The sequence below is a fragment of the Rhinichthys klamathensis genome, unplaced genomic scaffold, assembly GCF_029890125.1.
Source record: "Rhinichthys klamathensis goyatoka isolate OS25496 unplaced genomic scaffold, OSU_Roscu_1.1 h1tg000032l_1, whole genome shotgun sequence".
Classification (NCBI taxonomy): domain Eukaryota; kingdom Metazoa; phylum Chordata; class Actinopteri; order Cypriniformes; family Leuciscidae; genus Rhinichthys; species Rhinichthys klamathensis.
Genome location: NW_026606581.1, coordinates 3,282,967 through 3,307,620, shown reverse-complemented (window position 1 = coordinate 3,307,620; position 24,654 = coordinate 3,282,967). Strand labels below are relative to the sequence as shown.

The window sequence follows — 24,654 nt, the reverse complement described above, 5'->3', positions numbered from 1 at the left end:
TTCCCAAACAGCACAGTCAAAACATCCCTGCAAACACGAAATACTTTCTTTATCCCATTTGGTAGCAGTCTTTACCAAAGGTTTCTCTCTTTCTAAAAATCTTGGTATTTTGGTCAAAGATTGACCACACTATGGTGCGAAGATCCTAGATGGGCAGAGAAAGCACCTTTAACATAGCCAGAACACTTCTCCAATACTCCAAATGCCACATTAACAGTTGGAAAATAGTGTGAAATGACAATTCGGACACCTACGGGACTGGCCATGAGTCCGCAAGTCCATATTAAGTGTGTCATGTGTGGCCGAAAAACCTTTAACATACTGATTCAGTCAGTGTAAATGCACCTTTATAACACTGTTAGCAGTGCTAACAAACAACATACTTTGATTATTTGCTTTACTGGATTTCCAAAGTATTATAAATGGAGTCTCTAGACTTTATAGCATTTTACATAGGCCAACAAGTTGGCGTCTCTCATCATAAAGTGGGTTAAGGGAGACCAATGATGGATCAGTGTGTAAGTGCCCTGGGCATTGTGCCATTCACCTGGGATGGCCCCCACTGAGAGAGTGGCCACAACACAGACCTGCTGTCTCTCTGTGCACTACACACAATCAAGGCAGGCTGCCAGGACGCAGACGGCACTGTCTACCCAGCCTTCACTTACTGCTCTCATCAAGGTCAATGCCTGACCCCAAAGTATGGAAAGAGAGAGAGAGAGAGGTCTGATAATTGGCATCGCCATCACACTGGAGCACAAAGATATTTAGGAGTATCGCTGCACCACCACTGATGAACCTGCAGTGCCATGGCAAAAAATACATATTTTAGCCAAGCTGTGAGCTTGTGAATTGTAATATGTGATGAAAATGGAAAAAAAAAATGCTGTGCAATAATATATAGACAACTAGTAGTCAAGTCATTTTTCCCTATTCATCAATCAGTCGCCCTTTTAGAAGCGTGGATGGCGTCTGAATGTTGTTAACTAACAGTATCTCTACAAATGTATTTCAAACTTCTTTTTACTTCTAAGCAAAGAATGAAAAATAATTTTGCCATAAGTATATCAAGACCTTGCATGAGCAATAAGTTGCTTGCTGCAGTTCACTTAATGGCCACTGGTGTCACTAATAACAAGGGTTTCTATTCTACAAATAGAATAACACTTGCTTATGTATTTGTTAATTTACTGTATAAAAATGTTTTCAAAGTTACAGGGGTGAGTGAAGTTCTAGATGTTCTGACTGTTCTGTACTGCTTATGTTTTGATATTAAAACAGCAGTTCAATAAATAAAATAAAACCATACGAATATAGTGAAACTTAAATTGGTGTGATTACTGACTGGTTGCTCATGTGACTAAAAGTGTAAAGTGTAAAGATAAACATTCAGAACAGTTTTGTGGTGATAAATGGTATTAAAAAAACAAATTCAAACAAAATAAACAGAAATTCACAGAGGGTTCTCGCACTAAATATGCCCTAAATATGCTGGAAAAAAATGGATATTTGACAGGGGTAGTTGGTGCCCTCATTGGGAAAACAAAATCCTATAAGAAACGCTGCTGGAGAGAGAATCTTGCCAAATTGCTTCTGTACACACAGTGTGGGAGGCTGATGTCTTTTGTTTGCAAATTACATTTTTGGGAGCGTAATTACCCTGATTTTCATATTAATGCACTCATTTAACAATAATTATTTGTCCATCAAGTCAATGGTAGCTGCAAAGCCTCCAAAACCATTTTACAATCCTACTTGTTTTGTGACTAAATATTTTTTTTTATAATTATGATGACAAGTTCTTGGCCTTGGGCCCACAAATGGCTCAGTATGCAGACAGCTGTGAAACATGATGCTAAGGAAGGTTGAGCATAACTCACATTTAGTGGGCCGCTCCAGTTTCCGTCTCCCTCGTTTCTTGCGAGGCAGAGTTGGCAGTGTCTCCTCTTCGTACTTCTCCGAGTCCTGGCTGGCGACAAATCCGTTCTCCAGGGATGGGCTCAGGCTTGAATCAGAGGAGGACTCAGCCCGACAGCCCGATTGGCGTGGGAGCCCGTTTTCCGCAGCATTCTTGTCCAGCGTGGGGTGGCGACCTTCACACGATTTGTTCTCATGCCTCTCAACATCTCCATTCTGAGACTGCAAAGACGACTGGAGCTCCACCCCTTTGTGCTGCTTAGTCCCGCCCACCCGCTGATTCACTGGCCCGTGTGAACACTCCACCTGCAGCACAAAATTACATAAGACTGTCATGCATTGCTAGCCTATAATTAATCAGAAGCTCCAATAAGCAGCTCCCTATGGCACAATAGATTCAATATTTTAATTATATTTGCCCTCTAGCACACAACAAACCAAATTTACCAAAAACAATCCTCTTTTCATGATATATACAACTATATTATTACTATATTATTAATATATTATGTATGTACCAGAAGGGGAAAATAAATAAATATAAACTCAAAGTCAAATAGTCAGATGCTCTTCAGCAACCACTGTGGCATATTAAGCAAATAGTAATGAATTTGACTCATTCTAAACGTGTGACTTGAGTAACGAAACTAAGTGTTTTTTTTTAGCTGATTCATGTTACTGTCATGTAGCAGCGGGTTGTGCACATGACATTATCATATAAGAGCTGTTGGCTCATGGGGACCCAGGTTTGAATCTGACCTGGGTCATGTCTCTGTCCCATTCCCATCTCACTTACTTCCTAGTCAATCCTGTGCTATCATGTAAATAAAGGCAAAAAGGCCCAAAATAAAATAAAATACTTTAAAATGGTTATGAATCACATAATTCTAATTAAAGAGTAAGACCCAATTTGCAGTCAAATCTTTCATTTGCAGTCTAGGCTCCATCTTTCATCTGCTCTATATGAGGCCATTTCCGATGTCCTTGCCTTGACATCTAAACTATCTATCTGAACCATCTAATCTAATCTGAAACAAAGACACGGAAGCTCTCTTCCTACACATTAAGTGTAATGGGAGTACAATGTTTCTATGCATCTGTCTACAAAGAAACACAAAATAGCACAATAACAAACTACTCCTACCATTACTCCAGCATGGGAGAGCAGAGATTTAAAGCTTCATAAACAACACAATTATCATAAAAGTTGACAAATTTCAAGTCCACAGATGTATTTGCTTTGTGTCTTCATGAGAAGAAATTATGTCTGATTCATGAATAAAGTTACAATTTTTTATAGTTTTATTTTAAATGAACAATAACGCTGATGGTTCACTCACAATCAGACTCATTTGATTCTCACTGACTCAATGATCTGGTCACAACAGTTAAAGCTCACTGGAGGGACAGATTTTAAGTGAGTAACGACCTAAATGTGGTGTGTTCCTCACATAAAGCTTGGAATAAAGCACAGAATTCATTTGAACCATTTTCATGATGCCATTTTGAAACTTTGAAGCTTCAATCCTCATTTACTGTAATTGCATTGAAAAGTATGACCAGCACATTCGTAAATATTTCTGCTTTGTATTTGACAGAAAAAAGCTTTTGTTATTTGAAAAAACTCCATTATTAACAAATTTTTCTGTTTTGTGTCAGTGACATTACCGTGTCATTTTGTGCACATCCCATACACATTTCTCATATACACCACTGTTCAAAGGTTTTTTTTTTATGTTTTTGAAAGAATTCTCTAATGATCACCAAGGCTCCACTTATTTTATCAAAAATCCAGTAAAAACTGTAATATTGTGAAATTAAAATAACTTTTTTTAATTGTAATATATTTTTGAAATGTAATTTATTCCTGTGATGGCTTAGCCATTACTCCAGTCTTCAGTGTCACGTGATCCTTCGAAAATCATTCTAATTGGTGCTCAAGAAACATTTCTTATTATTATCAATGTTAAAAACAGTTGTGCTGCTTATAATATGTTTGTGGAAACCGTGATACGTCTTTTTAGGATTCTTCGAAACTTCAAAACTTCAAAAGAACAGCATTTATTTATAATAGAAATCTTTTGTACATTATAAATGTTTTTGCTGTCTCTTTTGATCCATTTAATGCGTCCTTGCTAAATATCATTTTTTAAACCTTACTGACCCCAAGCTTTAGAACGATAGTGTATGGATGGATGAAAATGCTGTCAAGTAACCTTAAATACACAAAGGCCCTGTGCTGAATGTCTATATACTGTACAGCAAGCTATTAATCTACAACCTCGACATACATAATTTATTGGATTCAACCACCTGCTTAGCATGTCCGCGGAAAGCCAGACTGACACAAGAGGCTGGCGATACTAGAGACAAACAGACTGGGAGCCCTTGGAGAGCTGAACCGCCAATCTGACAGTGGCATTTCTCTTTAGTGGAACAGCTGCCGCTTCGCCTCACTGCCTAGGACGTCAAAGCCATTCTCATGAAAGAGAGATCGAACAGTGATCTGACACAACACAACCGTTACTCTACTCTAGTGAAAGGAAAGACACAATCTCCAGAAGCAGCAGCTGGATTGTTGGATCTTGTGTTCGTTCTCAATCAGGAGTGATTGTGTCACTGTCTTGTGTCATGTGAATGATGACAGAAGGTTTAAAAACAGTCAAGTTGTTCAACATCATACCTCTGATGTTCTAACTTGTCGTAGCAAGACTTTGGGTGCCTTTGGAAAACAGCGTTACAGCGTTACAGCGTTACAGCGGCGTGCCGCCCACAAATGCCGGATTCGGAGTTTCTACTTTCTTACAGTATATTATTTCCGTTTGCTTCATTTTTCATTTGACATTACAGAGGGGAGGTGGTATGGGAAGAATGTTATCCGTTCGTCTGAGGGGTGTCGGTTGGCGCTGTGAGAAAAACTTTTTTTAAGACCCCCGAAGTTTATTTACCAAAAAAGTCCATTAGCATCATTATGACTATTGCAGTTAGATTTAAATGAGAATTAAATACAACAGACATGAATAATACCTCAAATCTTGCGGCTTGTTGAGGAACGGTATATTATTTTTTGTGTTATTTTAATATTATTTTAAGTGATCTATGGACTAATTTGTGGACTTATGATTCTTGCCTGAAGGAAATGGGGGAAAAATTCCATAGACATTAAGGGAGGGACCCGAAACATTCTAGAGACCAAAATATCATTAAGAGGCTCTTGGGATAGAAAGCAGGGCTACAGACCAAAACAAACAAAAAAGTCAATGAGAAACTGATTTGTGAAGATAAACTGATTCATCGAAAAGATCTGTCTCAAAAGAATAATTTTTCATGATGTTTATATTTCAGGAACCAGATATAATTTCTTCTCATGAATTGTTATTTATTGTAAATGTGCAGAAATTTGATGATTGCACTCTAGAAATCATAACTGAATGGGAAAACATATATATATATATATAATAAAATGATGAGCATATTATGGTTTCAAAATGTCAAAACATATGATTTCACTTACATACGATTCAACAATATATTTTTGGTGATATATTTTTAGAATACTATTATTACCCAAACACAGCAAAAATATGTTGTGAATATGTATCTTTAATTACACATTGTAATATGAACAACCAGTCAGTACAGACTGATAGGTAAGTCTCTAAAACCTAAAGTATACATCACAGTTTGGATTCGGGGTTCATTTCATTCAAATCTGTCATAAATTACAAATGGCTGTTTTGTGAGTCTTTTTTACTGACTCATTAAAAAGAACTGATTTATAAGGGGCATTTTTGGTAAATTGGGCATTGCGAATTTTCTTTCTACCGAGATGATGTCTAATGAACCCCATATGGACACGCATATCTTCTTTTATGTTCCACAGAAGAAAGTCAGATGTGCGAGTTTGGAACAACTTGAGGGTGAATAAATGATGACAGAACTTTCATTTTTGGGTGAACTGTCCCTTTAAGAAGGCCATAGCAACACCCTAGCAACCACTCAGAAAACCCTAGAACCCACATAGCAAAGTCTTGGCAACCACCTACCTCACCAAGCATCGCAGTGGCACGTTTTGCATGGGAAACTTACTGTGCACTGTGTTACTGTGTACATAACAAAATTTAGACCTTAAGTCCTATTGAATACAAAAATGCCCGGAAAATTGTGAAACAATGGCGCTGGCCGCAGTCCAGTGATCAAAACAATGTGGTATGCCTTTGATATTAGCACCTTCCTTATGTGACCTAGAAACAAATCCCCCTCATGTGTATCTGCTGCACAGGATTTTGGAAACACAGATGGGGTAGCATAGGGGGGTTGCTTTGCAAGTCAGACCTCCGTGTCTAAAATTAGCACTGTGGAAAACAATGCTATATTCTTAGATTAAAAAAGTTCCGGTCATCACTCTCCTGATATGTCACTTAGAGCCTCATCTTCCTCAGGCGGCTTCACAACTCCAAGGCATTTCAGCAAGGTAGTCAAACATAGAGCGCTAAAACAGTTCCACACATCAGCACTGAGCACTTCTATGAGAGATGACTCAAACATTATTCTATCTGTCTTCACATGGCTTACATTTCACAGAGTAAGACATCGCTCTCCTTGCAGGACCGCAATTATCTGTTGAAGGAACGTGATAGGAGGATAATACAATCAGAAAGTCCTCAGGGGAAAGCAGGAGAGGATGTAGGGCAACCGAACATCCACATGCCCTGACATGCCCTCACTAGATTAATTATGCAAGAGCACGGATTATTTTCAAAAACAGGAATACTGGGGGGGTTGGACGTTTACCTAGGGACTGGACATAAAAAAAGAACTGACTTACTCCCGGTATTCAATCCCCAAATTTCACAATGTCCGGGACAAAGGTTTTATGACTCCCCCCTAAGACCCAATGAATAGGCTAAACTGTAGAGGACCTTGGTGAGGTACCAGGAACCGGGACAACATTTCCCAATTGGTTCCTTCCCTAACAATAGCCCTGAGTGGTTTGTGAGGAAGGTGCAAAACAAGCAAGAGCACAAACATTTAGGTCCGCAATACACTGTATGCATTTTATTTTTTTGCGACGTGCACAGCGTTTCATGTCAGACTGTATGATAAATTGTAGCCGAGACAATACATCCAGTCACAATTCAGCGCTGACAAAGCCAGTCGCACACTGTACGAAAAGCAGCGGGAGCGTCTTTCTGTACCCGCATTCTCAAGATCAAGGAGACAGATGAGTCAGATTGTCAGAAGTGAACAGAGTTTTATGCGAGATTGTAAGATAAATTGTAAACTGACATCTAGCCACGATTCAGCTAGTCGCACAAGTTCAGAACTCAACCCCAGTCCAAAACAGTGAATCACCATACAGGCAAAAAGTTCACTTTAAGAATGAACAAAGTGGCGTTGATGAGTTTGAAGTTTCATCAACATTTCTAAATGCACACATCAGTTATTGTAAATGGAAACTCAACCAATGATGTTCATTCTCGTGTTACGCAGCACGTTTGAGCTTCTACAAGAACCAATGGGGTTTGTTCTTGCGATTGGTAGAGCTTGTTTATGTTCACTGATCAATGTTTATATGTGAATAAAAGCCAAAATTCAATCTGTTCATCATATAAAGCGATCATGTCTCATCTGAAAATTTGGACAAAAAGGCTCAATTCATATGGATTAGTTTTATGTTAAAATTCATCAGTCTTATTGTTTCATCGCACGTGAGAAGTAAGAGCTGTCACTCCAGAAGCGCAACCTAAATTTACTGACACTGGAGGCTAAGAGTCATCGCAAAGACCATTCATTTACAGTCGGTGAACATGTCACACTAAGGCGATCAAAAACTTTTGCCCTCTGACAAAATAAATCATTTATGATCACAGAAATTTGTCTCAAACGGAAAAATCATGACTAAAATGTTTTTAGTGCATTGCTATGTGGTTGTAATGCCCAAGGGAAGAGCGATGATTTGATCACTAGATTTGCCTCGGGTCTCTTCTTCAATCTAAGTCGTTTGATCAATTTCAAACAATTTATCTGGTGCCCCCGTGTCAATACCAGCAACCACATATTTGCCTGTTTACCCGTTCCCAACCACTGCCAAGACTAGCGCCTGGTGGATAAACGAAAATAAACCGAATCCCAGGGGATGTTGGGTGTTTTGTGGTTTGGTTGAGTGTTGAGAGCTCAGTCTCTAGGATACTCACGGGGAGGTGCTTGCGCTTACGGCCAGGCCGTCCAACCTTGCGGACAGGAGCGCAGAGTGAAGGCATCTCGTCAATAATCATGGTGTCCATTCTAGAGCTCTCATTCTAAACAGATAGAAACACACAGCATTAACCATTACTGTTCAACCAGACCCTTTACTGGATCAAAATCGAGCTCTCTGCATTAAATTATGTGTGACTAGGCACTTGGATTATAATGTGGATTTGAGACTCGTCATTGGCAGATATATTGTTCAGACTGATTAAGTGGCTGATAAATGTCCATTTTAAGTGATTGGAAAAAGATCAATAGATAAAAACAAAAAAAATATTTTAATTTAATAAAAAAAAGTCTGTTTCATTCCAGACCTTTTCAGAATACAGTTATAACTACAAGCTATTTAAATTCCACTGTTTTTTTGTTTTTGTTTTTTTTTACTAGAGATACACAATATACACAATATTTTTTATTTATCAGTAACGGTAATTATTGGATATTTACACATTCATTCTCATTTCTCAATTTTTACATTTAGATTACCTTCGCATTCATGTAACACTCACTTAAATTTAATCTTTAAAACACAAATAATTCAATAACACTGTTAACTGTAATCTAATATATCTCAAAATGAATATCCATTTTTTTATACTGTAAATTATGTTGTAATGCCTAAATTTTAAAACAACTGATATTAGCAATATATTTAGTTATTTATTTTAAATGTATTTAGAAACTTGAGTTTATTATTGTCCATGTATCGGTTATCATCCATAACATGAAAATAGTTCCACATCGACCACAATTATAATATCAGTTCATTCTTAAATTTTACAGTTTGTAATCTTAACCTTTACACACCAAAATATGCCAGCCCCACACCAACACTTGAATGAATGAGATTTTTAAATGTCATACTACATTTTGCGTTCACAACAAGGTTATTTAGAAAATGAGAAAAGCCAGCTTTTGAATGGCATCTTCTTTTTAGCTGAGATAAAGTGAGGGGTGATACAGCTGTGAAGAGATTGCGAACTCTCTGAGCTCTCTCTTGACACAGTTACAAAGACATTCAGTGGTTCATTCACTCCCCTTATTCACTTTCTCTTTGTTTAACACAACCGTGTCTTCCCTCCTCAACAATAGCTACTCTTCATCCAGCCAAGCACCCTAGGGTGAACGGGAGAGAAAAGATGATCCTAATGTAGCTGCAGCTTCAGGGCTGGACTGAATGAAACCACCGGCTCTGAATCAGAATGCTAATGAGGATGCTGTCCCAGTCTGCCATGACTACTGAGAAGTCCAGCATGGCCGAAAGATGGCGGGACTCACCACTGGAATTTCTTATCATTAGTGCATAATAGGGGTGTAACGATACCCTCATGTCACGATTCGATACATATCACGATACTGAACTCACGATATGATATTATTGCGATACTCAGAGACATATGATAAAAGGTTAACAAAAAATGTACTGTTGAATAAAATGCTAACTTTGATATTACATTGTGGGTTTAAATGAATAGGCATGGACTCTGTGCTTTTAACCCAAGGACAATGGTGACACCAGAATAAAAATATTCATGATTCTGAAGCTGAAAATACAGAATTATTTTAGACGAATATTCTTGCACTTTTTCACTGACTAGATATATTTCAAATAATGTTGGACACTTTTTACTGGTCAGGTAACATAAGACATTTGGTATTATCAGGACCCACAAATATCCCCCCATTGCTTTATTATACATTATATTCAACATTATATATTGTAGTTTAATGTAGTACTGACACTAAAACTCGGAAAACTTGAATTTTTTTCTCACACAGTAAATTCTTTTGGGGGGGGGAACTATCCACGATACATATTGTCACTATCCACGATACATATTGTTGCATTTTTGTATTGCGATATATTGTGGCACGATATATTGTTACACCTCTAGAATGAAGCCGATATGAAGCTAAATAAGCAGAGTACGAATGGCATCTCGAGCTTCAAGATAAGCATTAATCAAAGATGCCTATATATGTACAATTCAAATATAAAATAACAGTTTCTACATGAAATATATATATATATATATATATTTATATATTAGTGCCGTCAAATTGATTAATCGCGATTAATCACATCTAACAAAAAGTTTGTGAATATACAGTATATAATATGTGTGTTTATATATATATATATATATATATATATATATATACATACACACAAATATATCCAAACTTTTATGATAGATGCGATTAATCGTGATTAATCGATTTGACAGCACTATAAGAAACTGATATTTTATATATCAATTTAATTGTACACATATATAGTATATACACACATTTATATATTAGGTTTTTTTGTAAAAAAATAAATACATTTAGGTCTATTCATTTAAAATCATAGTTCTGGAGATTAGTGCTCTTTTAGCATTCTGGTTTTCCTGTGAATGGCTTCCCACATTTATGACTAACAAATCCTGCTAGCCTCACACAACCTTCTCATTACTATATACAAATAAACAAACAAAAGGTTTAAACAAACAAAAACAAAGGGTGTGCACAGAAATCGACATTGCCTTGTGTGAACTCAGTAACACTGTCTACATCTTTGCTCTATTTCTGTCGGCAGCCGGTTATTTAAGGCAAGAGCTGTTGCCAAGCAACAGGACTATGAGCGTAGCACGGGTCCATGGGTGCCGGGGCGGGGAAGAATGAAATCCCCTGTAAGTCAGCATACGCCAGCCTCTCCTACACAAACCAACACCCACGTCACTAAACACAGAGCAGACACTATCACTCATAACAATTCACTCATGTTTACTAATTATGTTCACCGAAGCCTCTACACTGTCACCTGATGGCCCTGCGGTGGAAATGAATCATGTCAAATTATAATGATATATTGAATGAAATATTCTGTATGATATTGATGGATTTGAGGAGAGAGTTAAAGGGATAGTTCACCAAAAAATATTATTCTGTGGATCATAAAAGAAGATATTTTGAGAAATGTCTCAGTGGTTCTTTTATTCATACAATGGAAGTCAATTGGAACCCAAAACTCTTTGTTTGCCAGCATTCTTCAAAATAGAATGTTCCATAGATAACTTATACAAGTTTTCATTTTTGAGTGAACTATCCCTTTAATTTTGACGTGAAACATAAAATGAGAAATAATGTGATGATTCTGCTTTCTTTAGAAAATCAAATGTTTTTAAAAGTAATCCATCTTGTATAAGGTGGCACATTCCACATTTTGTAATTTCTCCATGGGGGTTTTACCTGTGACTTCATCAACAGAGGAGTTGAAACCATTATAAATGAGGACATGTCACCTCAACTTTCAAAAATGTGCAACTTTGCCTTGTTCCATTGTGAATAATGGCCGAATGTTATAGTACCATAATTACTATATGACTGGACTGAGCAGTTCACATCCTCGAAATTATGAGTTTATATAACACGGAAGTAAGGTTTTTTTTTCTGTGAATGTCCGAGACTTCCGATTCATTTGCCGCTATTGGGAAATAACGAGAAAATATCGAACTGCAGTAAACTGTAGAACTGTTTGCGCTACAAACCAGCGTGTTTATAATTAAAACAATACATAAAAATAATAAAAGCTAATAAATAACTGGAAGCGAATGACACCGGAAGCCAGACATATTAAAATTACAAATGGCTGCGCTCTCTCTAACCTGAACAATAAGGTGGATAGCAACACTAGATAAAACAAGAAGTAAAAGTCGTTATGCAAATGCTTTATTAATAATCTTTTTATTTATTTATTGTGACATTAGATAGTTATTTAACTCTGTTCTAGCTGAATTAAACTGTAATGTATGTATTTAATTCATTTTAGATTATTCTTGCTATTAAGACTAACAATAATCAATTATATGAATGAATAAACAGAAATATTATAAAATGACTGCTTAGCGGTCAGGTGGTACAAGTCAGAAGTAGTGCCGGCATCTAATATATATATATATATATTTACAAGATTAATCGATTTGACAGCACTTGTCAGAAGTTTACATCTTGTAATTACTGAGTCAGAATCTTGTAAAACGGTTATTCCAACATGCATTGAACGTAATTTTATGCCACCTAATTAATATAAAACATTATCATGAATATTAATTAGGCGACATAAGGATTGCATGCTGCATGAAGAGTAACATTACATTACGTGACCACCACTTTTCAAATCATTCCAGTGACCCTGGTCATCTGTATGATGCGTAAATATAGTAAGTTTCTCTAATTTAGAAGGTTTTGGTTTCATTGTCGTTATCTCTTCAAAGCTAAAGACTATTTACAAAAGATCATATCTGCATATGAAAAGTTAGCATAAGGGTTTTAAAAAGCCTTGACACTTCAAGTGACAGATGTGGTAACTAGCCTTATTTGAGTCAGTCCACAGCAGGCCGATCATAAAAATGTCCAAGGACTCAGTAACCTCTTACCATTTGATTTCCGTTCGTGTCACAGTTGAAGTCGGAGCTCTTGAATACAGGGGCGGTGGTGACCGAGTTGGACGGCATCTCCAAATGAGTGACTGTTGAATACAATGCAAAAGTCAAAAAAGGTAAAAAATAAAATGTAAACATAAAATGACCAAATGATGACCCTCCTTCTTTAGGATCCCCTGTGAAAAGGGGAAAACACCATAATCAAAAGACACAGCACTCAAACATAACATTCAGAATATCAGAATTATACAATCATTATAAGATCCCTCGTTTCACAATAAAATGTTGCTCTCAAATAAGTGAGATGAGATGCTTTTAAATGTTTATGTAACAGACTTCTTAATGTCTGATAAGTGGTTAAAAGATTGACATTTAAGCAAATCATTGGGAATAAGAAATTAATAAGATGCACATTCAGTGCATGCATGAGAAATCGACCTTAATTAAACATATTTTTTTCAGTCTAATGCACCAGATAATAACGTACTGTTGAGTTGTCTCGTATTCAAAATGTATGCATTATCCTACAGCGACATGAAAACCCTTCTCAGGGGTGAAATATGAACTCTTCGCTTTATGGTATTTCCTATTTTTCTCCTCAGAGCAGTTACATATGTACATTGTATTCTTCACTGCCATGTATGTGTGCTTCAATGTGCCTTTTGTACAAGTAGGACACCAAAGTCCCATGAAATTTGATTTAGAGGTCAATAAATTAGGCGAATCTATCGTTAAAGGAATAGTTCACCAAAAATGTAAAACTCTGTCTTCTGAATACTTCACTTATTGTAATGTTGTTCCAAACTTGTATACCATATTTTCTTCCAGAGGAAAACAAAAGAGGTCTATCAGTATGTCCATGTTGCTCTTTTCCAGACAATGAAAATAAATGGTGACCAGGGGCTGAGAAGCTCCAAAAATAACAAAAAACATAATAAAAGTCACTCAAATGACTAGTGTGGTATTGTGTTCTGAATTCATTTGATAACTTTCGTTGTAAAACAGACCAAAAAAAAAAAAGTTGTTAACTCTCAAATCTCATTTGATGCCAAACGACATTGGATTTCATGTTTTGTAATCAATCACGACGGCAAAATTTGAATATATGTATAACAAATTAGATTTGAAAGTTCAACGGTTAAATCTATATGGCTTTAGAAGTTGGTTGTGACCTGAATGACAGTATTTAATTTTTTTGGGTGAACTATTCCTTTAACTCTTACAAAACAATCACACTGGTAACCATAGAGTAGTTTCTACAGTACTAACAATAACTGTGACTGGTATTTTGACGTAAACTCTGGTCTCCATAGTACAATTATACAAGGGCAATGGCGGTGGAAGTCATTAATATTCAATAACTAGGTAAGATGTGTCACACAGGTACCCAATCACAAGGTGTTAATTGATCACATGTATATCACAGTTTTATAAATGCATAAAAATCTATTTTAATCATCCGCCTACTCGGATTATTCGGCGCTATTAAATGACAGTCATTTCCAAAAAGGCCACGGCGGCTTAAAAACGAGACACTCTCAAAACCTAGGTGCCTACCTAGACAGCACTTTTGGGCATCTTAAGCGTGTCTTTTGCTATTTCTGGGCATCATAAGCGCGTGCGAAACGAAATGTGCTGTCTAAGTAGGAAGCTCGTTAGGTTTTGAAACACATAGCCATTGTTTCAAATCGAGCGGATTGACGAGGCTCTACAAATGAACGCTCATCAAGTTCAAGCGCATATCGCAGTGCATTAATCGCACATCTGTAGGACCAGGAAAAACCACTGGCCACATCGAGTCGCCCCCCTCCGTATTGTCCCCAAAAAAAACTGGGAACCCCACGGCGGAGACTTATTTCAATGGCGGCTTTAGGTTTTACACAAGCGAATCGCAGTGTTAATTACCCGCTTCGCCAAGTTCCAGACCTGACCCCTTTATGTTTTCGCTGACTCCCGGATCCTCCTTCTGCTTCGCTCTCCCCGTCCTCCACCACCTCCCCAGCCGGCCAGCTCTCCTCCAGATGCTCCGCTCACACTGACTGCAGAGGCCAGCGCTCCAGCAGCAGCTCCGCGCGGGTCCTAGAGACATTCGGTTACGGGTCGGGTGTAGAGAGTCATAACTGAACCTTCACCCCTATCTATTTTCTAAATCCTATAGATCTTATTGTGCACGATTCATACATGTATGTATGTTTTTAATCAAAAACGTCATACCTGGATCTTCCAGTGAACACAACACACTTCTCTTTGGTGACGTATGCGGGACATCTCCAATCAATTAGTCAGCTTAAACCCCATCTTTTTCAATAATCTGTTGCACTCAGTCTCAGATGTACAGGATGTCACAATGTGGAAAAAAAATATCTGTCCTTACTTCCGTTTCATTGTGACTGTAAGACCTTTTGGAGGCTGTTATAGCCTACGTTCACACTGAGGCAGAATACAGTCTTTTTTAAGAGTGCTGCATTATGTTCACACACAGTTCGGTTATTAATGAGCGTGACAATATCAACATGTATTCAAGGAATAAGCCATTTACTTTTTCATAAATGAAAACGAGGCTGTGCCTGTGACATAGACCTATAGCCATAGCGTCCATTCAAAGGGTAGCCTACTTTTGTGTGTGCTATAGGTACCGAACATATAATGCAATATTGAAAAAAATGTCTGGAATAAAATTCTGGAAAACATTTGTTGTGAAAATTAGACATGCTGTTTTACCTTAAAGTTGGAATGAAATGGAAATCAACCCTATTTCCGTTGTAGTCTGTAGGCCTACACGAAAAAACGGAAAGGGAAACTTTTCTGTTTTTAGTAGGCTATACATCATTGTTGAGTAAACATAGCCTCAGTCTTTTGTTAAATCAATGTGTTACTTGCTGTTTCTTTGTAATTATTTGTGAAATGCAATTTCAAAGTGAAAGTGAATTCTATACCAATTTTTTTTCAGTGTTTAAAAATTAATAAGAGAAACTGTAATGCTCATTATAGGCTTAACATTAAAAGAGCCTGTCACATTTTTTATTTGGAAGGCATCATCTTGTTTACACATTAGCTGGAACAGGCCTAAATAATAGGCCTGGAAAAATTTGGTTTTGCATAATTTGAGCTAAAGAAACAATCTCAGCTGTACTTGCATAACTGGAAATAGCTGCCTGGGGGTATTAAAGATGGCCGCCAATGCATAGACTTGCCTTATAAGTGATTTATGTAGCTATAAGGTCTATGAGTCCCTGAGACTTTTCCAGGACAAGCCCATTTTAGGTAAACATGTTCAGTAAAAAAAAAAAAAAAATGGGAGTGAGGGGGTTGGTAACGAAATCTCACAGAAAACTGCTTGCGCATACAAGTTATTCCGCCTAGCGTTTACTTTTGTGCTGCACTAAAAAAAAGTCTCATGAATGACATTGAAAGTAAGGAGTTGTGAAAGGTACATTTTTCATGGTTGTCCGTGGCATAAATGTTTTGTAATTCAATCAGGACTGCTGCTTAAATACACATTTAACATTTTTTTATGTGGCCCCTTAATCGGGTCCCTTTGACAACAGGTCTGAACTCAATCCTATAGGAGCTGATATATTATTACTCGTAATATTATTCTGTAGACACACACACACACATTCATTGTCCTTTGAAGTTTTTCTTTACCCTTTAATAGTTTACAAAAAGACATAGGGGTGACGTAAACATAAATACGGACGTAAACCATTGCAATAAATGATTGTATACAGCAGCAAAAACCCTCAAATGAAAAAATTAAACCGTGTTTGTGGCTTCAAACTGACAGTTGGTTTTTAAAAACAATAAATTCACAAGTTGCTGAAGAAACTAAAACCTGATGGTCCAGATTTAGTTTTTGAAATAGTGTTTCGTCTTGATAACATAGGAGGTCCTCTGTTGGGGGCCCATCTGTAACATATAAATTCGCAATGATGCTTGAAATTGATTTCAAGCAGGGTTCCTTCCTCTTAAACTGTATTGTATTTCAACAAGGCACCCCATAATTAGTTACCCTCTCTGTGGGCTGCTTCAGTAAATTCATAATCAATACATTGTGGTTTAACACACACAAATACACAGAACAAAGACCTAAAAGACACACTGCAGGTTGGCAAACAGTTTGGCACAACTTTTAAAGGCAGAACAAATTTTTTTTTTTTTTCAAAAATCACAGGTACATAATGACTGCATTCCGACTAAGTCACATACTAAAACTCCTATCTAAGGGCTGACTTGCACATGTGCAGAATTTTTATTTTATACAGCACTTTATACAGTACATCTAGGCACACACCTACATCAGAAGATTGCATTCATATTTGTAGCAAATGTTGGAACATAATCGAACTTTCAAACTTGCGATCTGAGAGCATTTCGTACAGTCATTCAAGCTGTATTATTTCTTGCAAATTTAAACAATGCCAGTAAATTCCCAACTGTATTTTATATTCCTTTCATTGAATCACAGAACAAGCATTATGATCATGTAAAAATCGATTTGAAAAGCAAGTATATAAGATTTCACCCACTATAACAGAAGCGACACTTTGTTTTCCAGTGTAAAACATTGAATGAGACCTCACTGTTCATATTGTAGCCATTCAAAAGACCTCCTTATGCAGAATTACAAGCATTTTAAAAAGTATTAAACAGTGAATGAATCATTACACCTACTGAGACCCTCATAAATGTCAAAGAATCTTAATATTCTACACCAAAACTCACTTCAAACTGTTGCTCAATGGATTTATCTAATTTAACATTCAAATGTTAGCAGTCATAAACAAAAGGTATTTTTTTAAATAATGGCAATTATTATTTCTTATTTGAAACCAACCTAATAAAGAACAAATCACGAGTATAATAAAGTCACATATGTATAATAATTAGAGAAATGTAATTATTGAACCTGAATTCCTTCTGATTCTGATTCAAGTACGGTAAGTCGAATTCATTCAAGTCTTCCTCATGACAATAAAGCTTTAGACTCTTCTTAACACTGCAACACTATAGAAATTCTACTTTGGTAAATCATAATTATGACATAAAATTCTATTTGGAATTGTTAATTATGACAAATAAAGTCATGATTTTGACTCTTTGTCAATTTATTTTAATGTCAATTTTGACTTGTCATAATTTTGACAAATAAAGTCATGATTTTGACTCTCTGTCAATTTATTTTAATGTCAATTTTGACTTGTCATAATTATGACACTTTCTCATAATTGTGACTATAATTATTCACAATTTTGACTATTTATGTACTAATTTGAACTTTTTACCTTTTGTCATCATTTCAGCTTTTATGTCAAACTTTTGACTTTTATATCATCATTTTGTTTTATGTTATAATTATTGCGTTTCATTGCATAATTATGACATCTCATAATTTAGACTTTTATCGCGCAATTATGATTTACCAAAGCATTTTTCTTATGTGGCAGAAATGGGCTTCCATACAATACCGTTTCTGTTTACCACCCTCAGCCATTCCATAAAGATTTTATGACCTGTGCTAATCTTTGACATTTGACCTTTGGGAGGGTCAAAGTAAATTCCACCAATTTGTTCACAAGTATTGCTACCGTGTTCCTCTCTCAACAGTCCCTGAGCACTTGTTTCATTTATTTCACACAAATATACACAATAACTGAACTCAATAAAGCTTTTGAAGTAACTTTTACACAGAGACGTGTGCACTCAAAGATGGCTGGCTAAGCTGGTTTATGGATATCCGGAATCTATCCGCATTCCATCAAAGTCCCTTTATGCTCTCCGGAAATACAGAGAGATACAAATGCGCTACTCTAAACTAAGAGGCGATACTGAAGCGCTAAAACAACGGCCACAACGACGGGCTAAACTTAACACAGTAGCAGAAATCCCAGACAAACGGCGAGCTCTACGAGACGTCCCTGATATATGGCGGTTCTGATGCGTGTGATGCAGAAGCAGCGGTTTGATGATCAGAAGACTATAAGGAGCGACGGAGCAGGCATAAATGTCGCATGCAGAGCAAATACAAGCCCTCTCCATCTATCCAGCAGAGCCACTCCATGCATTAAAACACAAAAATCATCACTAATTATACAAAAAAGCTTCCTGCGTGGGGAACATCTGGAAAAATAGCTACAGCTTATATCGATTTGAGTGAGTGACGTCATGAAGATGCACAGTGCGTTCGTTTCCGAGAGTAGTAATCACAAATTCATAAAGGTTTTTTAAGAAAGCACAAACAAGCCATTCTCATGGGTAACATGATAACAATGGGTTTATACAGATAGACATAGAGCTATATTTATATTTATATATATATATACTGTATATATTTATATACTTCCTAATAAATACAACTTGCTCTGTGCAAGATGTGATGAAGAGTTTTTTTTTCACATAGTGAAACCCAGTTGGGGAAGAGCATGCATTTGTGCGAATGCCAGGGAGGTTTTGATGTCGCTGGTTCTTTCCTGGGGCTTAGAATGAAGGGGTGGATTGCCTTTTCCCAGAATGCTTCAGCGATGACACTGGACAAAACACAAATTTAAGGTTAGGGGGTCATGACGGCGCCACAGCACATTACACATTAAACTTTGGCTTTCAGGGCAGGACTAGTCAATGCTCTCAATTATACTTACATGAAATATTCTATATTCTTTTACTCTGACTCAGCTAGAAGAAAGAAAAGAGGCCTTAATCAAACCGAGAAACTACTGACAACTAATGACTAGATTCTGTAGGCTAAAAATTGTGGATGTTTCATCTCTTTAAATAACTAAGGATGCACCGATATTAAAATGTAACTCTTTACTGTATGTCCAATTCATTCAGATTTATAAAAAATTTTATGACTTTGTCTATATAAATTAAAACTAAAATGCTAAAAACTCATTATTTTTAACTGTTGCAAATAAATACATTCAATTATTTTTTTTTTAAATCTCTTATGCTCACCAAGGCTGCATTTATTTGATCAAAATACAGTAAAAACAGCAATATTGTGAAATTTTTAAATAACCGTTTTCTATTTTAATACATTTTCAAATGTAGTTTATTCCTGTGATGGCAAAGCTGAATTTTCAGCATCATTACTCCAGTCTTATGTGTCACATGATCTTTCAGAAATCATTCTAACATGCTGATTTGGTGCTCAAGAAAAAAATGATCAATATTATCACAGTAATCATTTTGTGGAAACTATGATACATGTATTTTTTAGGGCTCTTTGATGAATAGAAAGAACAGCAAATGCATTTATTTGAAAGAGAAATCCTTTGTAACATTAGAAATGTCTTTACTGTCACTTTTGATCAATTTAATGTGCTCTTGCTGAATAAAAGTAGTAATTTCTTTGAAAAAGTAGAAAAATCTTACTGACCCCAAACTTTTGAATGGTAGGCTATGCAAAATTGAAAAAAATAAAAATATATATATTAAATCTCCACACTGTAAAAAAAAAATAAAGAAAGAAAATGTTCCTGCAATTAGTTAACAACAACTTAAAATTTGTTGAGATAACTTAAATATCCAACTTAACTCCAAAGTTAACTAAACTTAATATTTTAAGGCAAGCACAAATACATAGTTTAAGTTGAAACAACACATTAATTCTCATTCTAATAAAAAAATCACAACAATATTTTTTTACAGTGCAATATCGACTGATATGTTGCTGATATATTGTGCATCCCAATAAATAATAGCTTGGAAGCTTACGGAAGACAAATTATATTAGCTGTTATTCTAAGAGAACATAAGTAAAGGAATAAGGGTAAAATGCGAAACAAGGCCTTTGGGACTCACCCTTCTCCCTTCCATTTCGCAAATTCTCCTCTTCATCCTCCAGACCGTCATCCACTGTGAGATTTACAAACGTTAGGTACCACTGAAATCATGAAGTACTGTAGGTACTAGAGGACAGAAGCAAGTTCACAAGAGTACCTGAGTGAAGTTCTTTCACTAGTGACGACATAGTGTTTGTGATCGAGTCTGCAGCCACCAAAAGATCATTACGGAGATTTCTTGGTACACCTGGAAGAAAGAAGATCATTTTCAGATCACAATAACCAAAGCTAAAAAGAAAGATATCAACCAAAAATTAATTTAGCGATTTAAACTTTCAGTCTATTCCTCACTCAGAGCTTTCATGTGGCATTAGAAGACTCGAAACATTGTCAATAATAGTTGTATAGAATACCTTTATGGTACATCTTGTCCTTCTTAAAGATTGAAAGTATCCAGTAAAGATTGTCCCAGTATCCATCTACTTTAATTGTATAGGAAAGATCAGCTTTGACATTCTTCTAAATATCTCCTAAACATCTCCTATACATCTCCTTTTGTGTGGATGAATATGTATGTCAATGGAAAGCATCAGACTCCTCACCCTGAGAGAAGGCATCCAGCACGTCATCTCCGACCCCTGCCAGGCAGTCCTGCGGTGTGTGTGTGGGGGTTGAGCCGGCCGAGGTGGAGCGGATGGGCATGGGCATGGTGCAACTGGCACTGTGGCTGGGTGATGAGTGGGGCGAACTCCCCGTCTGAGACTGTAGGAGGGGGTGAGGGAACAGAACGCAAAAATTTCACTAGATGTGTAACAACCTGAACCTCCATTGGTCCCTCGCTCCCCAAGAAACACTGGTAAAACGCTTCTACTGCAGACATGGCTATAGATATCAGATCTATTTCTTTAGGTTGTCCCCATGTAGTGCATTCTCTGTGCGTCTTTGGCCTGAGAGCTCACTGAGCAGCATGCAAGTGCCATTACAGGAGCAAAAGGCTGGTGGAAAAGGGCCGCACTGTCTCACAGATTGATGCTGAGCCCAAGGCCTGTGGCCCAGTGCCAGGCAGCAGATGGCAGGCCAGACTGCAGTCACATTAGACGTGAGGTGCTTAGCCTTGATGAAAGGAGAGCAGGTCTCTGATATTTGGCAAGGAGACATGCGGCTCGTGGTCCCTCCCTGGGTCACAGGAACAAAGCAGCAGGACTTGACTGGAAATGGGAGCTTCATGTCCTCGTTATGAGGAGCAGACGTATTAGAGATCGCCCAGAGAGACCGTCTGCGATAAGCTCATGAGATATCCATGCTTGATTCTCATTTGGCAACTTTCACTTATCAATCATCTTGTAGTAGTAAAGTATCGAACAGTCCCAATTCTGTGATCATTTACTCATCCTTTTGTCATTCCAAACTATTATGACCTTGTTTTTGTTGTTGAACACAATGGACTGACACGCCAAAAAAAAAGACAAAAAGAGTATGAAAGCACGGCTATTAAAATTCTGGCCGATAATTATTTTCATGTTATAGCTAAATACCGCTGAATGTCTGATATTAACATTCTATACAGTTTTGTCTAAATAAATGTAAACTAAAACACTAAACAATCATTTGAAATGCTGAAAGTGTTTTTATGCATCACAGTCTTAAATATGCATTTAGATTTTTTTTTTTTTTTTTAAAGATTACATTACACAATTACAAGATTACATACATTTTTTGTAGTAAATTCTGAGTAAATATTTTGTAAGCGTTAATTTCAGCAATTTTATATATTTTTATTTTACACAAAGTCAATATAATATAATCATTTTAAACACTGTAAGTGAATTCAGGCTTCATAGCATTGCTAAAGCACTGCTATTATAATGCATACAATATACTGTATGCATTATAACGTACAGTATTAAAATGCATATTCATTTTGAGATTTGATAAAGATAGCATTTAACAGTTACTTATTTTTTTTAAAGATTAACTGTAAGTGAATGTTAGATGATGGCAAAGTCATACGGACTAATTTCATTCATAGTATTTTTGTTGCTTTTTTGTCGTTGTTGTCCCATTCACTTTCATTGTATGGAAAATATCACCCTGAACATTCTAATATCTCAAATTGTGTTCCATGGAAGAAAGAAAATCAGGGTGAGTAAATGTTGACAGAACATTTTCTTTTTGTCAGTGATCCTCTCCGTTTTCAGCGCTGTGCAACCCATTAGTCTTTTACCAGTCAACTTTATGAAAATGTCTGTCTTTTGCCATACACATGTTAGCTCAGACCTTTGCAGCTGTGACCCAGTGTGTTTACTCCAGAATGTTTGAGCTGTAGTAAAGGAACACTTACTGCCTGTTTCTGCTCTTCATCCTGTCAGCCAGAAGATGAGAGATGATAGTGAGTGAAAGCAGACACGCCAAAGACAGAGGTGGTGGAGAGAAAAAAAGTGAGTATAGAATGAGAAAATAAATGATGTTGTCATACATGCCATGGGAAATGAAGAGCCAAATTTTTGTCCAACAAGTTTCGTACCTTCAGCAGCCTCATGAGACCTTCCAGCTGGACCATCAGCTCTCTCCTGCTCTCCTGCAGGGCCGACATGCGCCTCTCCAACTCGTCTTTTCTGTGTCTGAACAAAATGACAAACAAAATGAATAAATGAGTCACCATGTGAATCATAAAAATCAATGACGGCCAAATATATAACTTAAATGGCACATATGATGGAAAACAGGCTTTTTTGAAATGAAAAGCTCCTTGTACTGTTCATAACGCAAATCTCCCTCCACAACCTACTCATACACATTATGAAAACTAAGTGGGAAAAATGGCTCATGGTGAAACGGTATTGAATCCAAAACCATTAGTATAGAGGTTATTTGCATATACTATTCTTAAAGGTGCAGTAGACAAAAACAACCTTATATGGCTCAAAAAGACAGTGGAAAATGGTCATGTAAAATTAAATTACATAACCTTTATTAACATTAACAATGGGACAAAAGTGTAGAAAATTACCCCTTTTTAGTCTTTTAAATCTGCTCAGAAATAGTTTAATGGAGATTTAACCACATTCTGTGTAATACAAAGAGGGAAAAATCAGCACATAATGGAAATGTGCCCATTCACTCGTCTCATAAAACTAACTATTATTAAGGAAACTACCGTCATTTGGCTCCTACATGCCCTCTGCTGCCTATAAAGGGTACTCTGTTTAAATAACTAGCAAAATCCCATCCAGTCAATTTACAATTGGTTAAGTTCCCAACAACCTCAAATGTTCTGAAATGCTCTGGTTAACTCTGATTAACACTATATCCATTGTGTTATTTTTTTGTGCATGCATGTATAAAGCCTTTGTGTAATTGTGTTTGCGTACCGTAGCAGTCGTAGCTCTGCCAGTAGAGTGGGGTTCTGCTGGGCTTTTTCAGGGGTGGGTTGAGAAGCCTGTTCATGTTCTAGACGTAGACGCTGGATTTCTTGCAGGATCTCCCTACATACACATCGCACACAAAAACGGCACTTACCGAATGCACTCAATTCATAATCATTATTCTTTTATGGGACGGTAAATATGAATACATAATGAGTTACTTTAATTTAGCTGTGGAATTTGAAGAGCATTTAATGATGGTTACAAACAAGCATAGAGTAAAAGCTCTGTCTTCATATGGGAATTTCGAGATCTGTAAAGAAAAAACATCCAACCGTTCAAAAACCCACCTGTTTTTATTCTCTAATTCTGCGATGAGCTGCCTCTGTTGCTTATTAGCATCAAAGTTGAAACTCAGATCAGTTGGAGGGCATTGCTGAAAGACAAAATAATTAGAGAAGAGTATTACTAATTATGCACAAAACTAACATCAAGTTCTGCCACAGTAAAAAGAATATTACTAAACATGCAGTTGATTTTCAATAAATTCCACACAATAAAACAAATGTGCACTCTTGTGTAAACTTCATTAACAAGACGTTCTCCCCCGGCCGCCCCTGTAACGTTTGGAGAGGTGTAATTTGAGTGTGTTTGTGAACTGAATCTCACAGTGGAGTTGCTGGCCTCCGCCGCCAGACGAGCAGCATATCGAGCGATAAGACGGTGTTCTTCATCCAGTCTGCTGGGACTCTCAAGGGTGCTACTGTCCACACGGAGAGAGAGTGAGAGAGAGAATAAGAAGAAATACATACAGCAGGAAGAAGAGAGTGGTGAAGCATGAGACAGATGAGAGCAGATGTGTGAATTCCAGAAATCAACATGAGTAATGAAACTTCGGAGATGATAGAT

General features: G+C 36.8%; 2 protein-coding genes across 13 annotated transcripts in view; both read right to left on the bottom strand.

The window, feature by feature from the left end:
- The window catches only part of dnmt3ab (DNA (cytosine-5-)-methyltransferase 3 alpha b), a 54,802-nt gene extending 40,145 nt beyond the window's left edge, over positions 1–14,657 (bottom strand). For all 3 annotated transcript variants that reach the window (XM_056245600.1, XM_056245601.1, XM_056245602.1), the window contains exons 1-4: positions 14,502–14,657; positions 12,591–12,682; positions 8,115–8,219; positions 1,881–2,223 (exon numbers count right to left, since the gene is read on the bottom strand). In XM_056245600.1, coding sequence (XP_056101575.1) covers positions 1,881–2,223; positions 8,115–8,219; positions 12,591–12,668 — 526 coding nt within the window. In that variant the 5' untranslated portion in view covers positions 12,669–12,682; positions 14,502–14,657. The remainder of the gene's footprint in view (positions 1–1,880; positions 2,224–8,114; positions 8,220–12,590; positions 12,683–14,501) is intronic.
- A 3,208-nt stretch (positions 14,658–17,865) lies between these two features.
- dtnbb (dystrobrevin, beta b) overlaps positions 17,866–24,654 on the bottom strand; it is a 39,782-nt gene continuing 32,993 nt past the window's right edge. For 2 of the 10 annotated variants that reach the window (XM_056245592.1, XM_056245590.1), the window contains exons 12-20: positions 24,415–24,508; positions 24,096–24,181; positions 23,752–23,865; positions 22,905–23,001; positions 22,722–22,742; positions 20,983–21,142; positions 20,538–20,627; positions 20,400–20,453; positions 17,866–19,123 (exon numbers count right to left, since the gene is read on the bottom strand). In XM_056245592.1, the coding sequence (XP_056101567.1) occupies positions 19,074–19,123; positions 20,400–20,453; positions 20,538–20,627; positions 20,983–21,142; positions 22,722–22,742; positions 22,905–23,001; positions 23,752–23,865; positions 24,096–24,181; positions 24,415–24,508 (766 nt within the window). In that variant the 3' untranslated portion in view covers positions 17,866–19,073. Of the gene's footprint in view, positions 19,124–19,234; positions 19,269–19,974; positions 19,996–20,399; positions 20,454–20,537; positions 20,628–20,982; positions 21,143–22,721; positions 22,743–22,904; positions 23,002–23,751; positions 23,866–24,095; positions 24,182–24,414; positions 24,509–24,654 lie in introns of all 10 variants that reach the window. The other 8 variants (XM_056245595.1, XM_056245599.1, XM_056245593.1 and 5 more) reach the window with 7 other exon arrangements.